Source organism: Diabrotica virgifera, chromosome 8, assembly GCF_917563875.1.
Source record: "Diabrotica virgifera virgifera chromosome 8, PGI_DIABVI_V3a".
NCBI classification, from domain to species: domain Eukaryota; kingdom Metazoa; phylum Arthropoda; class Insecta; order Coleoptera; family Chrysomelidae; genus Diabrotica; species Diabrotica virgifera.
The window spans coordinates 103563916-103583674 of record NC_065450.1 but is presented as its reverse complement, the minus strand read 5'-3'; the positions used below and the strand labels follow the sequence as shown (position 1 = coordinate 103583674).

The 19759-nt window shown below is 34.1% G+C and overlaps 1 protein-coding gene across 3 annotated transcripts in view; it reads left to right on the top strand.

The window, feature by feature from the left end:
- LOC114341142 (afadin) overlaps positions 1-19759 on the top strand; it is a 1043753-nt gene that overhangs the window by 400955 nt on the left and 623039 nt on the right. For all 3 annotated transcript variants that reach the window (XM_050658899.1, XM_050658898.1, XM_050658900.1), the window contains exon 6: positions 9273-9521. In XM_050658899.1, coding sequence (XP_050514856.1) covers positions 9273-9521 — 249 coding nt within the window. The remainder of the gene's footprint in view (positions 1-9272; positions 9522-19759) is intronic.

Here is a 19759-nt window from a genome sequence, read left to right as displayed (position 1 = left end):
GGTGGGTGTTACATCCTCCCCCTTTGCACCGCACTGGCGTCTCGCGTGTGGGGCAATATTGGTGATGGAATCTGAACAACAAGAACACGACTTCTTGGTTCGTATTCGTTGACGTCTGCTAGCAGCATCTGGAGGCGGTAGGTCAGCAGATAATCTAACAGATGGAGGTTCCTCTTCGGGACACTCATCGACGGTGATTTAGACAGGAGCGGGAGTAAGATCTACAGGAGCCATCTTCGGTGGATGACCTCTCTTACGGATCGCATGCACTGGTTGTGGTGTGGGGTCACTGACCTCCGAACGGTAAGGAGTCGGGGCTGACGCGTGATATTTTCTAACAAAAGTCTCTAAGTTGTCAGCAGGTGAAACTTGGTAAGTAGTAGGAGAGATAACCTTCGTAATCACATAAGGCCCGTCGCGTCGGGGCGCGAACTTTGAAGTAATCGACTTGGCCGAATCACTAAGGGTGTGACTGTCTATTAGCACTTTATCTCCGACGACGAAAGTTGCACAGCGGCGATGAGAGTTTTTATAGATATTTCGCCTATCCTGGCATAGTTCATGTCTTTCGCGCGCGGCACTTAAAACGTCACTTATAGTGTGTAAGTAAGGCGTGATTTGAGTTGAAATTTTCGTTTGTTATTATTGCTCGAAAGTCTCTGTTAACATCGTCTGGAGTTCGCAGTTCTCGTCCGAACATAAGATATGCGGGGGTAAAACTAGTCGAATCGCACATCGCAGTGTTCATCGCGAAACGCACACTAGGTAATTTGTCCGCCCACGACGTATGATCAGACTTCGTGAGAATAGCTGAACTGAGTTAAACTGAGTCTTAATGTCTCTGTTTTTCCTTTCGACCGGGTTGGATTCCGGGTGATACACAGGGATCAGGTTTTGTTGAAAACCCAGGCAATGTGCTACCTGTTGCATAACCGCACTTACGAATTGGGTTCCGTTATCGCTAATAACTCGACGGGGAACTCCATAGCGTAAAATTACTTCATCAGTTAAATGCTTTGCGCAGGCAAAAGCAGTAGCAGACTCTAAGGGAAACAGCTCTACTTCAGCTATGCTAAGTATCGGGAAATCTATAGTGACATAGTTAATTTCTGAGGCCATTAGTGAATCGTCACGAGATGGTCTCGATAATGTGTCAGCGATGACATTCTTCTTGCCTTTAATGTATTCGATCTTTAACCCGGCACCTGCCACGTGGCTTTGCAAGGCGTCAACTGCCACGTGGGGTGGTCACAGCACTCCTTAAAAATTTTCTGTGATCTTCTTGTTTAAAAAACAAAATAATGTGTTGAGTAACACAAGAATATAAAAAACATGTTTTATTAACTTATTAGCCACTAATATGTTATAAAAGTTAAAAAATAAAATTAAAAAGGTGTTATAAGCAAATTAGCAAGTACCAAGCCGTAATAAATGAAGTGAAATAAAATATCTAAAAAAAATAAGATTTAGTGAGTATAGAGTCTATATCAATAATTAAAATCAGTTGTTTCAATAAAAAATGTAAATTAGACCTGTTTATCAAAAATACAAAAAAAAAAGTTAAAAATTAAAGTGCCAGATGATGACACCCCAATTCGACTTTAGAGCTACAAGTTCAGAATGGCACTAAATAACACATCTATGCTATATAATATTATGGAAAGCTACTATGACGCACAGCACGGTTACCAAACTTGAAATACCAAATATTTGATAAAAATGTGTTATGAGGTGCTAGTAGCACCCCACGTGGCAGGTGCCGGGTTAAATCAAATGGCATTAACTCTAGGACCCATCTGGCCAATCTACCTGTAGGTGACTTCAAAGACATTAACCATTTTAACGCTTGATGGTCACTAGATGGTAGCGCCTTCTAGATAACCTCTAACTCGTTTGACAGCCCAAACAACTGCAAGAGCCTCACGCTCGGTGGTGCTGTAATTTTGTTCGGCGGGTGTCAGTAGTCTAGAAGCGTACTCGACAGGTCTCTCGTCTTCACCCTCCCCCTGTAGTAAACATGCCCCCAGAGCATAACTGCTCGAATCGGTTCGAAGGTTTGCTCTTGTCCCCATTTCCATTTTGTTTTCTTTTTAGTCAGATTTGATAATGGTTTGGCAACATGGGAAAAGTTCTCAATGAAGCGGCGAAACCATGAGCAGGTTTGGAGAAATCTACGAAGTTGGGTCACATTGGTAGGAGGAGGCATCTGTAGTGTGGCTGAAACTTTATCGTCGTTTGGGCGAATACCTTGAGATGAAATTATGTGACCTAAATAATGCACTTCTTGACATGAGAATGAGCATTTCTCACGATTTAAAAATAACTTGAAGAGCCTTAATCTATCGAATACTTGAAGTAAGTCTTTTAGATGGTCTTCAAAATCAGAGGAAAGGATGATTATGTCATCCAGATAAGCATAAATATTTAGGTTCTGCAAATGTATTCAGCATTGTTCTGCAGGGTATTCAGCAAATGGGGTAGATTCAAGACTTCGTTCGAATACATCCGCATTTTCTTTGAGGAACATATTAAGTGTATTCTTTTCGGGAGGAGAAAGAGAAATTCCTTCATCATCTCTAATTTCTAAGTGAGCCATAGTAATAGTGTTAAGTGTACAATTATTACCTTGAGAGGGTCACGTGAGAAAGGATAACGAGACTCTGATATATCACCATAAGACCAAGAGTCACTTGGTATGTCTAAAATTATGTTTGCTTTCTTCAGAAAGTCGGCACCTAGCAACGTTCTACTTTGAATGTGTTTAGGTACAGAAATCAATGTGATAGAATGTGATCTATTTTGTAATAAAATGGAAACGTTAAGTAAAAGAACATTAACTGAATTTGTTCGACCATCCGCAAGAGTCATTTGCATTGTTCTCGTTGCATCTCGATGTCTCTTAGCATCGAACCTGCAATACTACATTGAGCTCCAGAATCTAAATAACAATGACCATGGTGGCCTTCAACATTAATCTGAACTATAGGTTTGGATTGTGAAGGTTGAACATTCAAGACATGATTGTCATTATCAATTTCGGTTAATAGAAACTCAGATGTGGTAGAAGAAGAAAAGGAGGTTGATTGAGCATTTTTAGAACACTTAGGACAGTTGCTTGAAACGTATCCTGGAGTTTTACATCGATAGCATGCAAGAGAGTTCTGCGTCGGCGCATTAACAGACTGAGATTTTGTAAAATTTGAATTTTGTGACGTTTTCGGCACGTTAGCTTTGTCGGAATCGGTTTCTTTTGCTTTTACCGCAGCTAATTTCCTACAGTCATCTTTTACGTGGCCTATGTTTTTACAATAAACACATCGAACTTTCTTAGTATCTTTAATTTGTTTAGACTCTGTGTCATAATCAAAAGTTTTTTCGAGTATAGTTCAAGCAATCTATATAGTGTAATAGGTAAGATTTGTAGCTTTCTTTGGGTTGTTCTTCTTTAATATTAGGCCGGCAGCTGGTGTTTTCTGGTAATTAAATATGTAGTTAAAAATATTTATTTATACTTAGGTAAATAGCGTTAAAGCAGGACATAATATTGTATGTGTTAAAATTAATTTTATCAATTTTTTAATAACATTTAACCTCACAGGGACCTCCCTCTTACCGCATGCTTGCATTAATAACTGATGTAGAATAGCTTTTATAATTAATCTTGTTATTGTTAGAATTACTGATACTAAAAGAACTTTATAAAAACACAGTTAGATCTAAAATTACTTTAGGTATACAGTTCAAAACTTTAAAATTCAGCACAAAATGCAAGCATGTCCCCGCTCTTTTTTTTATTAAAAATACAAAATCTAAAAATATTTTTTTAACCGAGTCTTTTCATTAGTACACTTATGCTTGGAAAATGAATTACACAACACAACAATTAAAATACTGATACACTTAACTCATTTTCTCCTTCTTCCGTATTTTCTTCGTCACTATCATCGCCCAATTCAATAATAAATTTATTTCCACCATTAATGTGGAAGTGCCCAATCTTCTTATAATATTCTTCCACTTTGATCACTTTGGCGATTCTTTTCTGCCAGTCTACTTTGGTAATATTGGCTACTTCTTTTTTAATGATCTCAATTACCTTTTTGTCAAATTTAGGAAATTTATTTGAACGCCTTATACTTGGTTTTAATTGTCCCCAAATTAACTCAATAGGATTGAAAACACAAAAGTAGGGGGGAAGTCTCAATATAGTGTGTCCATGCTTTTCGGCAATACTCTCTAGAGCGTATAATTTTCTAAATTGCTTTGTGTGTAGAACTTCAATAAGTTGTTTTTTTGTGTAAAAATCTTCGAAATACAAATCATTTTCCATTAAAAAATTTTGTAGGTCAGCTTTCTTTGAAGATGTATTTGGTATTTTAGTGAGTTGTCGGGAATGATAGGAAGCGTTGTCAAGCACTATTACGCTGTTTTTCTCCAAGTTTGGGATCAGCGAGTTTTCAAACCAATCTTCAAAAATGTCAGCTTCCATATTCTTGTGGTAGTCAACGTTACAATCTTCCATTTTCTTCCCACATAATTTTAAAGCATTCGGAACCCATCCCTCACTTCCTCCGCAATGTACAATAATTAGTCGCGAGCCTTTATTTGCAGGCATTTCTGGTATGCACATGCTTGAACCATCTGTCCATCCTTTCTTTACTGTATCGTGGGTATCATACCAAGTTTCATCTAAATAATAAATTCTCCTATTTTCTTGCCTATATTTAGTAATTTCTTCTAGGTACATATTACGTCTGTTGACTATTCTTTGGCTTTCCATAATTGCTTGACGTTTATTTATTTTTTTGAACTTAAAGCCCATTTTTTTTATCAAATTTTGAAGAGTTTTCTCACAGCAGTTCATATTTCGACCGGTTGTTTCCAATTTCTTTCTTATTATTTCTATTGTAGGTATTTCATTGCTTTTGTAGCAGTCGTATATTGTGGTTTTCAATAGTTTTACAAGTGAAGGATTTAAAGGTCTTGAAAATTTGTAGTCACATCGTTTCTTGCGATGATAGGGTTCATTTTTAACTATTTTATATACAGTAGAAAGTGGAATTTCTGTTAAATCAGAGGTGGCTTGTGCCAATAGTGTTTCATCGAAGCCGAATTTCGTACGTAGATTTTTGTATACATTCAAACATACTTGCTGTGTTTCTGCATTTAAATGCATTCGAATCTTCTTTACGATCTCTTTTTTTTTAGTAATTACATTCACACTAGCACTGGCAATTTCTACAATATCAGCGTTATCGTACGCGATATTTACATTATCCCACGGGCGCCACATCACTATTCACATTAATTAAATTACAATAATCAACACTTGACACTCTCCAAACGAAATACTAAACCAATATTCAAAATAATTACAGCAAACAAAACACTCGTATCACTTAACACACGTACACTCCAGTACTAATACACTGCTAGCTACCGAACTAAAACTAATCTTTTGCACGAAACTTGTGAATAGATATGCGGGAGGTCTGGCCGTAAAAACACAGATGCTTTCACAAAGGGCCGCTTCTTAAACGTTTGACCTAACATCTATATTTGAAGAATATCATATTTCACCGGCTTAAAGCTATTCTACAGTATTTTTTACTTGGACAATAACCGTGTTTGAGTTAGGAGTTCGTTAAAAGTTTTTACTTTGTCACGAGGGACTTTTTCACGAATTCTTTTATGAAGCAGACCGTAAACCATGTCTAGTTGCACAGGTTCTGTTAGCGTATTTTCAGGTAGTTGTGCTAGTATAGCGCGAGCTTTACAAATAAATATATCACTAGCGGTACGTGAGTCTTGCTCATTCTCAAAAAATTCTTTATACACGCGATATGCGGGCTTTTATGGACCGAATGTAGTACGTAGAAGTTGCACGATTTCATCCCACGACTTAACCGTAGTTTTAACGCCTTGGTACCAGTTTGCAGCAAAACCGTCTAGCAGCATTGGGATTCCTTTCAACGAATTTTCATCCGATACCTGCGAACAGTCTTTAAAGATAGTGACCGCATCTAGAAAAGTGTTTACGTCCGAATTTTTAGATACGTCGAATCGCGAACAGCATTTTGATAAGTTGCCGGCTTGATGCACGGGCGGTGGTTGAGTAGTCACTGCCAATTTTAGCAATAATTCTTGAAATTGATCGTTTGTAAGTGTAACTGATGCCATCTCCGCTGTAGAATTGTCTTCTGAAGGGCTAGCAACTGCTTTTGAGTACTTTGACCGAAGGGGATATGTATGCATAAGAGTGTACTTACAGTTTTTCTGATTAACCTATAGATATGTTTCGTCTTGACTGCAATATCCGGAAGACACTGTTTCCACGATGTAAGATTGCACAAGACAAACGATTTGCACAAAAGACACGATCTTGACTGCAATGTCTGGAAGACACACTGTTCCCACGACGTAAGATTGCACAAGAGTCTTGCACGAATTGTCGAATTAGTCCTATTTTGAAGTCATTTCACACGTTAAGTTTCCGCGGTGGGCGCCAATTGTAAGGGAGATTTATTTCCTTGGGTTCGAATTTACCAAAAACTGTAAAAATCAGACAAACATTTAAACTATTTATTCGAGAAAACGTAAAAGCATTACAACGTGTACAAAGGTAGGTTAAGAATCATATATTCATATATTTCAACTGTCCAAGAGTCAACTGTCACTCGTCACTCTTCTCTCAGGCTGGCATCTGGTAATCAGAGCTATGCAGCCCAATATGGTGATATTAGGTGGGTGTTACAAAATTAATTTATTTATGACAGATATGTTATATTCCGTGATAAATACACATTTATGACATTTATTCTAACATGACATTTTAGTTAAATCTGACAGTTGTCACATTTTATTGCATTATATTGCATTTATAAAATGGTATTTTCTTTGATGTGTACAGTCTTATAAATTGTACAGATTAAATTTTTTTATATAGAATAATATAATATTATTTAATATTATATTATTAGCGCCATCTATTGACAACTAGATTAAATGTTATAAATGTCACCGATGAAATGTAATCAGAGACGTGCGTTTTTTCTGTCACATACAATTTAATGCGTTAGACAGAAATCGAAAAACTGTGACGCACTGAAAAATGCTCATGAAAAGAACCATATAATATTTATTCAGACTTTGGTGATATTAATTAGGTTTATCGATAATTTTTTTAGGTATGGCCTTTAGGTTGATTGTAACCAATTTTCCAGACTTTGGTGATATTAATTAAGTTTATCGATAATTTTTTTAGGTATGGCCTTTAGGTTGATTGTAACTAATTTTCCGGAATTCTGCCGCTGTCGTATATATTATTAAAAACGTTTAACGTTTCTAGTAATGAATTGTCCGTTTCGCATAAGAGTTTTAGCATTTAAGAATGATTGTTAGGTCCTGGAGATTTGTTATTTTTGAGGGACCGTATTGCTTTTCTACCTCTGAATAAAGAATGGAAGGACTGATTTCGGTGATTTTAATTGAATAATCATTAGGGCGGTCTGAAGCAAATAGGTTTTCAATATATTGCTTCCATGTTTCTAGAATCTTTGTTGATTTTGAGATCAAAATTCCGTTGGTGTCCGGAACTGTTAAAAAAAAGTATATTCGTTACTGAGCTGTTATTTTCTTTTATTTGTCATTCCTTTTATCTTCTTGTTCATGTTTTGGTAATCGTATTTCTTTTCATAATGTTCAATTTCTTTGCATTTTTCCGACCACCACCACCATCCCTCTTTAGCTTCTCTGATTTTTGTCCTTATTTTTTTGTGTATTTCTCGATATTTTGGTTCGTTTTGTTTTTGTACTTCCGTCGCTCTTCCATCATGCCAGGATATCCTCAGTCATCCATTATTTTTTCTTCACTCTTTCTTGTTTCAATAGCTGCGCACATGTTGTCTTAGCCTGCTCAATTTCATCCCATTTTTTTCTTACTCCAGATACATTTTCATGTATCCTGTTTAATTCTTTGTTTAAGGATTCTTGCACTTTTCCTGTAATATTAGGATTAGAGAGTTTCCTAATATCTATTCTCTCATTTAAACCTTTTTTCGTTTCAGTTTTACTTCGAGCTTGCATACAACTGGATTATGGCCTGTTGACACATCGGCTCCTGGATATGTTTTTACGGATATGCTTGCGTTTCTATATCTTATTGGTACAGCGATGAAATTTTGATTTCTTACGATGTTCTCCAAAGTATCTGCTAGTGATTTCCACGTATAGATTCTGCAGACGTTCTTGACAGAAGTTAATAAAACTCCACGAGGAAAAAGTTTTCCTGTAGTTGGCTGTATACAATATATTACAAAAACGACTAAAATTCTTTGTAAAAGGTATATTTGTTAAAAATCCCTAAAAAGAGCCACATCACAGAACTAGTAATCGATCGGATGACCGATCATCTTCAGTGATTACGTGATTCTAACATGCTAACCACCAAAATACAAAAATATATGGGTAAAAACCCTTTAATTGATCCGTCATGGAAGATGGCAAGTGGATAAAACTGTTAATAATATTAAAACTATTTAAACTAGTTAAATATTAACTGAAGTTAATAAAACACTGTTTCCCAGTGATTTCTTTCTCCCAGCCCATAGTTTTCAACTACATTCTTAACTTTATCTTGGCCCACCTTCGCGTTGAAGTCGCCCATTATGATTTTTAACTCAAATTTATTGGTCATTTTGGTTTAACTTTTCAGCTGTTCATAGAATTCCTCGATGGTGGCCTCATGTTTATCTGTAGTTGGTGCGGATATTTGTACATATTATATTCAGATCAATCTGCTTCCCGTGTAGTCGAAGTACAGTATATAGCCCGAAATATACACTACTGAAACTGAAACATAGGTTTCTTTTTCTATAATTAATAATTGTTAAGAATTACTTGGCAGGTCTATATAAGTTAATTTGGGTATGACAGCGTGCAGAAAGAGAAACCTATGTTTCAGTTTCAGTACTGTAGATTTCGGGCTATACAGTATCATTCTGTCTGAGAAAGGGATGAAGGATTTGACTGCTGCAGTAATATGTGGTGCAACTATAATTCCTACTCCATTTCGATGTTAAGGGCATTGTCGGAGTAGTAAACTGTGTAATTAAGAACAATGCAGTTTCCAGAGTTGGGCCATCGGGTTTCACTAGGAGATGGGAGTCCCATTCTATATTAAGTCTCTTCATCTCTTTTATGGTATTATGCGAATTAACTATTATGCGAAAAACACTACGTTTAGAAAGTAAAACTTCCCCTCTTTGTTACAGGTGGCACACTAAAAATTTACGGCGAGGCGTTGTGCAAGGATGTACCGTATAAGACTCTTTTGTTATCGGTTCGCGATTGTGCAGGAACTGTAGTGCGCGAAATGCTGGATAAATACGGCCTCATTAAAACTGATCCGTCCCAATGGTGCCTTGTCCAAGTGACCCAACAGCCCGGATGTCCGGATAGCGAATATATTTTGGACGACGACGAATGTCCGCTGAACATTCTGATGACCTCTTCAAATACTGGTAAGTACACTAATATTAGTTTATAAATGTTTATGCACTTAACTGTTTGGTGCTGGTACGAGTACTAGACAAACCAATCGTTAAGGAACGATCGTTAAAGAACACAGCTCAATGTTCAATAAATAAATTTATACCAATGGGTAACCCTTTTTGAATGTTGCTAAAAACGTCACCAATCGATATACTGCGAATAACAGCTATATAGTTGGTAAAGAGCGAGTCGTGGATTGGAAACTAGCTTTTGGAATTTATATTTGGTCCAATAGAACAAATTATTAGAGATCAAATAAAGTAGGACAGCTAGATGGATAGCATCATATGGTAGAAGCGTTGACTGATAAAATATACTGGTAGAAGTACTGGTAGAGGTATGGTAATAGTACTTTTTGATAGTGATATAAAATATTACCCTTTCAGTCATGACTCTTTTGTTTGCAATGATAAAAATTTTAAACTTAGTTGTTGAGGTATGTATATGATTTTTTTGAATATTTATAAACAAACAATCTTGCTAATAAAAACAAATTTTTTTGAAAAAAATTAACATTCGTTAAAACGACCATGGTGACTCAAGAGTCGCGCATGTAAAAGAAATACCCAAAAAATCGTAAACAAATATTTATTTTGCATGAAAATCAACGAAACCATTACGTTCACAGACATTACATAAATGAATTTTGCATTTATTAAAACTAATGTGTGTCTTTTACACCTTGCAGCTTGCTTGGCTCTGGTCAAATATGGGCAAATGATCCACACCGTCAAAACAAATTTCTCTTAATGTCCTTTGTTTCATCATCAATTTTTTAGTGGTTGGTGGTGTATATTGTAGTAAATTGGTGCTTGATGGACGTCCTAACTTTTTTAAGAGTATCCCTTGATGGTATTACTTGATCAATATTGCTTACCTTCTAAATCAGAATTATTAATATCCGAGGTATCCTGTGAGTTCTGTAATTCGTCATCGCTTATAACTTCGATATCTGGCACAGCTTCAGTTAGTTGCCTTCTAGACATGTTGTCGAAATAAGAAATCTGAAAATTAAATTACCTTTGAGTCACCATGTTCGTTTAAAAGAACACATGATTTTTTTGTATGAAACTATATGAAGTATCTAATATTTTTCATGTTTTTGTACACACATGTAAAAACTAACAACCAAGTATCATAACAAATAATTTTTGAATCAGATCTTAATTTACCTAACAAGTTTAAACCCAAAGGAGATATCACGAATTGCAGATAAGCCCAAAATATGTGTTACCATGGGCTATTTATCAATCAAACAATACTCCAGGCTGTGGGTGAAAAATAGGTCGATTTCAGGATATAATTCAGGAATTTTTGAAACCTATCAGGTGTTGTAAAGGACGATGCCAGGAATAACTTCTACTAAAATGTGACCAAAAATATTGTGAACTTTTTTTTATTGCGATTTTCATTTGTTAAATTTGCAATTTTTAAAGATTTTTAATTTTGCAGCTTAGGATATGGATTCTAGAGAAAAACTTTTTAATAGAAAGTTGTAGTAAATTAAAAAACCTACAATTTGAGCTATGGTAAGTTTAATTTCGTTCATTGGTTATTGCAAAACAGTCTGCGAAAGGTCCAAAATGGACGTTTTTTACAATTGCGTTATTTATTGTACAAATAATTTATTTTTTATTTTTTAAAGCTTTAAAATGAAGATCTTTCAATTGCAAACATAAAACAATTGTAAGGCCGGATTAACGAATTTGTTGCTTAGATATTATAAATTGTTTATCCCAAGAGGTCAAATGTCGAAGGCTATAACTTTTTGAAAAAAAATCGTAGAGAGTTGGCGAAACATCCAATCTCCTTCTACAAAGTTATATTTTCATATTCTGATGTAAATAAATGCGTAAAACGTTTTTATATCTCTAATTTTTGGGTTTGAAAATAAGGGGGCAAATTTCGTTATAAACATTTAGAGCTGAAGCGGCCCTGTACATCCTATGAGTTTTTAACTTACAGACTATTGTTGCTGAAGACGAAACGAAGATTTATAAAAAAATAAAACAATTCTACGACCAACTCAAGCCGAGCTAAATGTTGGGTTTGAAAATAAGGGGCAAATTTCGTTATAAACATTTAGAGCTGAAGCGGCCCTGTACATCCTATGAGTTTCTAACTTACAGATTATTGTTGCTGAAGATAAAACGAAGATTTATAAAAAAATACAAATTTTCTACAACCAACTGAAGCCGAGATAATTGTTTCTTTTTTCTTAAATCGTAGTGCTTTTATTTATAACAATTAAGAAATTATTTTACAGTCATTGACTAAAGAAAGACCTATATTATCTTAAAATAAAAATTATTATAAAATATAGTTACATTTAATTATTAAAAATTATTTTTAAAATCGGTGCTTTTGCGAGCGGCCGAATTTTGTAAATCGCCCGGCTCGCTTCAAATCCGCGCGCTGGGAAAATTTTTACGTAACTTGTATTAAATTTTGACCGAAAACAATTTAATAATATTACCATTATAATATACAGTCTATTTACCACTGTATTTGTTTTTCTTGATAAACTTTTATATGTGAAATCTCATTTCTGAAGAAATAATATTACAAAAATGATACATAATATATATGAAATATATAACTATATTTTTAATTTTTTCATTGTTATATAAATATAATAATAATAATGTTATTTCTTATTATACAATATAAAACTTTTTCTTCTTGTGGTGACTGTCCGTTTTGGATGTTGGCGACCATCATGGCAATCTGTACTTGCACACTAAATCGGTACTGCTGCTCTAAAAAGATTTGTAGTTGTTGTGTTGAACGCCGTACGTAAATTTTCTAGCAAGGTAATCTTTCGCCTTCCTGGTTCTCAGTTTCCAAATGGGGTTTGCCAAATTGCCATGATGGTCGCCAACATCCAAAACGGATAGTCACTGCAAGAAGAAAAAGTTTTATATTGTATAATAAGAAGTAACATTATTATTATTAAAAAATAAAACGGGATAATACCCGAAGGTTGGCTGTATACCATCTAGTTAAATAAAATTAACATGAAGTAAAACTCCCTAGTGTAGTTTTAATAATATTTAATATTTAATATATTTAATTTAATATATTAATAAAATTTTAGGTATATTTAATAAAAATTCTAAAAAATTTTTTAAAAATCCAAACGGATTACGTTCAAAACGTTTTCGGACTTATCAGTCCATCATCAGTGAACCTAAAAGTAAGTAATCTCACTTAGTAAAATTGAAAAAGGGTGAAATTTTGAATGTTAAAAATTGAAAAGTGTGGTTACGATTACTTACTCTCTGTCCTTGCTAAATAGCCACAATGCCAAACACTGGTCAAGATGTATGTTCTAACTACATGGTGAAATCTACCCTTAATTTGGCTTACATTGGATGCCAACGGATTAGTACTAGGTACATGATGCTCTACTCCATTAATTAAGAGATTTTTTATTATGAATAGGTCTACATTGAACTACGTTTAGTCTGTCAATGATTTAGAAGGAAGTTGAAATACTTCAAATGTCAGTAACATTGACATCCAGGAAAGGGAATTTTTAAGGTATTAACTAAGGTTAATATAATTATTATTATTATATTTATATAACAATGAAAAAATTAAAAATATGTTATATATTTCATATATATGTATCATTTTTGTAATATTATTTCTTCAGAAATGAAGTTTATCAAGAAAAACAAATACAGTGGTAAATAGACTGTATATTATAATGGTAATATTATTAAATTGTTTTCGGTCAAAATTTAATACAAGTTACGTAAAAATTTTCCGAGCGCGCGGATTTGAAGCGAGCCGGGCGATTTGCAAAATTCGGCCGCTCGCAAAAGCACCGATTTTAAAAATAATTTTTAATAATTAAATGTAACTATATTTTATAATAATTTTTATTTTAAGATAATATATGTCTTTCTTTAGTCAATGACTGTAAAATAATTTCTTAATTGTTATAAATAAAGGCACTATGATTTAAGAAAATAGAAACAATTATCTCGGCTTCAGTTGGTTGTAATTTTTTTTTTATTTTTTTATAAATCTTCGTTTCGTCTTCAGCAACAATAATCTGTAAGTTAGAAACTCATAGGATGTACAGGCCCGCTTCAGCTCTAAATGTTTATAACGAAATTTGCCCCCTTATTTTCAAACCCAACATTTAGCTCGGCTTCAGTTGGTCGTAGAAATTTTTTATTTGTTTATAAATCTTCGTTTCGTCTTCAGCAACAATAATCTGTAAGTTAAAAACTCATAGGATGTGCAGGGCGCTTCAGCTCTAAATGTTTATAACAAAATTTGCCCCGTTATTTTCAAACCCAAAAATTAGAGGTTTAAAAATGTTTTACGCATTTATTTACATCAGAATATGAAAATATAACTCTTTAGAAGGAGATTGGATGTTTCACCAACTCTCTACGATTTTTTTTCAAAAAGTTATAGCCTTGGAGATTTGACCTCTTGGGATAAACAATTTATAATATCTAAGCAACAAATTCGTTAATCCGGCCTAACAATTTTTTTTATGTTTGGAATTGAAAGATCTTCATTTTAAAGCATTAAAAAATAAAAAAAATTATTTGTACAATAAATAACGCAATTGTAAAAAACGGCCATTTTGGACCTTTCGCAGACTGTTATAACCAATAAACGAAATTAAACTTACCATAGCTCAAATTGTAGGTTTTTTTAATTTACTACAACTTTCTATTAAAAAGTTTTTCTCTAGAATCAATATCCTAAGCTGCAAAATTAAAAATCTTTAAAATTTGCAAATTTAACAAATGAAAATCGCAATAAAAAAAGCTCACAATATTTTTGGTCACATTTTAGTAGAAGTTATTCCTGGCATCGTCCTTTACAACACCTGATAGGTTTCAAAAATTCCTGAATTATATCACGTTTTTTCACCCACAGCCTGGGGTATAAGCTATTCCGAACAAGTGCGACACTGTGACTAATACAAAGGACAAAGACGATGTTTGTCTAGCTAGAGGATCATGGTGATTCACCATAAAAAATGTGATTTAGCTATTATTGTTGGCTATTATGAAAAGTTGATGTTCATTTAAAGGAACATGGTGACTGAAAGGGTTAAAATTACCCAGACAATAATGTACTTACGTTTTGAGTTACCCTATATTCGATTTAATCATTTTTATAATTTTTGACAATTATTATTAAAAAACTATGGTTGTAATAAATAATTAATGTTCCCATAGTTCCCGTACTCCTTTGTAATTTTACGGTATGTTAAACTTAATACGATTTTCATGTAATATTGGATATTATAAGTTTCTAAAAACCCTGTGTAACAGATTCCACCATGAAACACACTGTAAGATTGTAACGAGTTTTAAAATATGGAATTTAAACTATCTTAAGACAATAAATTTACTGAGCTTCCTGACACTAATCAATCACCCTGTATGTCCGATTATTCCTTCCATACAATTCTTTAAAGTCAAATATAATTGTAAATATTTTGTCCTAAGAAAAATATTTTATATAGTCTTCTTTTTATCTTCATGTAATATATTTACAGTACCATAATAAGCCCTATAGCAATGTATATTTCGAAGACAACCACCCTCATTAGTTTATGTCAAAATGTGAATTTTTTGACGACCATAAAAAAATTTAATTATTTGCGAATTTTTCATTTTGATTTCAAATTTTGAATCCCTTCTGTATTAGCAAATTACTTGCTCAAATAAGTTTGTTAAGGGTTCGTGTATCATATTGCAACGGCGTAACCAGAATGGCCCTAAGGGGAGGTACAAGGCCCTAAGGGGGGGGGAGGTTACAACTACTGAAAGGTCTTTAGCCGGTTTAGGGCCAATTTCTCATATCGAGTTCAACTCCAGTTTAACCTGAACTTCTAGTAAACGTCAGTTTAAAGTCAAAATCGTCTTTCTCAATTCCCGTTCAACCGATGGCAGTTTAAACTTGAACGATGCTTGAACGGTGGAATTCGGCCGTTCAAAGATTTCAGAACTCAGTTCAGATGATTTCATGGACTACGCATGCGTTGTATTAACACGAAACGCTGTCATAATATAATTATATCCTATTTTATTATATTAAGCCTAACGATAAACGATAACATTATTTGTGTTTTTATAATATTTATTTATAATTATTAAAATTACTATTTGACTATAAATACTTAAATTTAACTTTATTCAAAAACAGCATAAAAAAGGTAGTTCAAAATGGCGACAGTTTTTTACCTTTTGCCATCTATTGGCATTTCTCGAAAGCTGTAGAACGAGCCCTGACATGAACGCGCAATGAGAAATGCATTTCAAACAGAACCGGAGATCACCCGTGAACCCGGTTCAACTGAACCATAGATTAACGCAGGTATGAGAAATCGACCCTTAGTGTTAAGTACAATAAGTACATCCCAATGGGGGGGAGGTTATAACCCCCAAACCCCCCCCCCGGTTACGCCTATGTCATATTGAAATATATTAAATAACTAGATCCCTTTGAGTATAACCTGATAGGTGGAATATAGGAACAGGAACACCCTGTATAAAACTCTTAACCGAAATCACAAGACTCTAACCTTCAGGTGGCAAATTTTAGCTAGTCAGATAGAGAAGAATGATTTACAATGTTTGTACCAAGAATTTTTTTACTAGAGAGGAAGAAATTTCTTTAAAATTTAATTTCTGAAATTTAAATTATCAATTTCTACCTATTAGTGACATCTGTTGGGCGAAATTTAAAAAAAGAAACACTATTCTGAACGGCATGGCAGCGAGAGAGGGAAAGAGCGCGCACGTAATTTCCTATGTAGTTAGATACGTATGGATGTGTTTCTCTCTCCTAATAGATGGCGCTATCGTGCACTTTCATATTTGGAACCTTTTTTAATTTTTTAATTTGTCTAGACAAGGTAAATATTTTTACCTGCCTGTGCCTGTCGAATGATAAACAAAAAATATTTATATGTAAATAAATAGGAAATTATATCCATAATAAATTCAAAGGTTTATATACACTTACGTGCGTGTAAATGGGCACTTCATAATATTGAATGTTTTTATTTTTTAGAAATTAAAAAATATGTTAAATCAAAATAAAACTCAGAAAGTGTAACTTAATTAGTTAAGAAATGACCATATTTTTTTTTCAAAATTTATTGTGTAAACTTACCTAATGAAAGTTCAATATTTTTTCTCGGGATAATCTGTGCCATTTTTCTTCTTCTTCTCTTCTTCTTTTACTTCTTGGAGATCTTTCGATCTGTTAATTCTGAAGCTGCCTCTGGTTAATTTCCTGGGATGTAGATTGCCAACTATCCCTCCTATCTTTTAGGTGGTCTTCCGGGGGGTTGTTTTCTAGGGCAATTTTTGGGAGTCTATTCTCATCCATTCGTCTTACATGGTTGTACCACATCCTCTTGCGCTGTCGTCCCCATCTTACAATATCTTGAATTTTGCATTGCTCTCCATTTTTCTTCTGCCGCAAAAATGATCTATCTATGCTATGTGATTGATAGTTAGACAGGAATTCTCGAGCTTAATCTGCATTTTTTCAGCTAATAACATAAATGAACTGGGTATATGGTTGAAATCAGAATTGTGTGTTAGCCACTTAACAACCTGAAAATCGACTTCTGCAATGTAGCCATGGACAATTTTAGCCGCATCATGTACAGAAGCAAAGTTGTCTCCAATATAACCAACGTAAGAATCATATGAAGTGTCAAGGTTTCTTCAGTTTACTAAACAGTTAAACCTACTCTCTAGCCATCACGGCCTGGCCATAGTAAGGAAAACCTAATCCGTTCCATAATGGAGTGATCTGCTAACTTTCTGCCCTATGTACTATGTAGGTACTATACACTTTTTTCCTTTGGTCGGAGAACAAAACTCTTAATTCTTCTTATGTGAATAATCTCATGTCAAATGCAGGCTGCTGTTGTAGTATATTAAGGGGACAATTGTTTAAAAATATTGATACAGTAACGGGTTTCTTTTACAATGTATAAACTTTGGAAATCATGATTTCGGATTAATAATGTATCTTCTTGTTCTTATGGTGCCTATCAGTTACGGATGTTGGACACTAACATGGCTATTCTGACTGCTGCCCTGAAAAGTCTGGTAGTGGTTAAGTTAAACCATTTTCGCAGGTTATGCAGCCAGGATATTCTTCTTCGTCCTGGACCTCTTTTCCCATGCACTTTACCTTGAAGTATGGTCCGAAGTAGGTCATATCGTTGTTCATTGCGCATTACATGGCCCAGGTATTCCAGTTTGCGACGTTTTATGGTTACGACTAGTTGGCGCTCTTTACCCATTCTATGTAGAACTTCTTCGTTGGTAACTCTGTCTATCCAGGAAATTCTCAGCATGCGTCTATAGCACCACATCTCAAATGCTTCGAGTCTCTTCAGTGATGCTTCAGTTAAGGTCCATGACTCCACGCCATATAAAAGAACGGAGAATACGTCGCATTTTAGTAAACGAACTTTTATTTCCAATTTTATATCGTGTTTGTTAAAGATTTTTTTCATTTTGACGAAAGCTGATCTTGCCTTCTCGATCCTTATCTTAATTCCCGTCGATTGGTCCCACTATTCATTTAAGTTTGCACCCAAATAACAAAAGTTGGTAATTTGTGTTATAGGTTGTTGGTTAACTAGTAATTAACCAGGTGGTATTCTATTTTTGCTTATAACCATGTATTTGGTTTTTTTGATGTTAAAATCAAGCCCAAACCTGCTACTTACTTCTGCCACCCTGGAGACAAGTGTCTGCAGATCTTCAAGACTGTCTGCAAAAATGACAGTATCATCAGCGTATCTTATGTTGTTCAATCGTTCTCCGTTTATAAGTATTCCCTCGTCTATGTCCGTTAGCGCTAGGTTCATAATGTGCTCATAATGTATATACATTGTAAATTATTTTTCGGGAGTGCTCCTAGTAGCATTTAACGTGTCTTGGTTTGTTTATTTCTACTGCATCTTGATCTTAAATTTAGTATAGGTACCTACTTATCTCCTGCAACATGTTACTGGCAAAAGGCGAAACTGCACTGTTTAACAAAATGAATAATTTTGGTTGAATGAAGCAGAAATGAAATGAAGAAATATTCTTCAACACGTATTCTTCGAAAGATGTCGAATGAAGTCGTGCGTTCAGGAGTTGCCTTAATATGATCATTTAATAAAATAGTTATCGAAAAATAAGCAAAGGACATGCCGTCGTTGGTGGGTGCGATCATGGGTATTAAAACCAAACCAAAATTGAAACATAAATATCCTCTGTGGAACAGCCGCTTTGGTCGATCGTTTTATCTTTAATTCTTCTTATAAGTCTAGTCTCCCAATCGAAGGTTGGATATCATCATCACTATCTTTAATCTAGTTACCGCTGCTCTGACGAGTTCTATAGAACTGAATTTAAACCAGTCGCTTAAATTCTTCAACAATGTCACTATTCTTCTTCCTATAGTTGCTCCTCCTCTTATATTTCCCGGTATTATCAGCCTTAGCATTTAGCATTTCATATCACTGTCCCCTCATTATACAGGGTGATTGATTAGTAGGGTAAAGCTCAATAGCTCCGCTATAGTAATAGATAGCAATAAAAGTTAATAACAAAGATTTTAGCCACCTTTGAGCTTCACATTACAAAATTAGTTAGAATGTTACAGGGTGTTCGATAACACAGTGGCAGACCTAACTTATGTTTTTTTAAATGAAACACCCTATATTTTATTTTATACATATCCGAAATCCCGTTAAATTCTCCATCACAAAAATATAAAGGTTTGTAATGTTATACAGGGTATTTACATAGTTATAACCAATTTTGTATGAAAATCGTAACAAGTTCAACTCCCTGTATAAATAAAAATAAGCACAACAGCAATGGTTTATTAATGCCATATTTTTTTATTTATTGTCAAAATTTTTAAGAATTATTGATATTGCTAATTTTCTTTATATCAAATACAGGGTGAGTCAAAACGCAAGTACATTATTTTCTCAGTAATGTTAAATGGATCACCCTGTATTTTATATCATTATTGAAAAGTAACATTAACGTACTTTAATTTTTATATAACATTCCCTATGCCCAAATTATCAGTTTTCGAGATATTTTCATTTTTCAGAGCAAATTATTTTAGGTGTTTAAATTTATCTAAATTTTAAGTAAGCCATAACACTGTAGCAAATAAAGAAATAATTTAT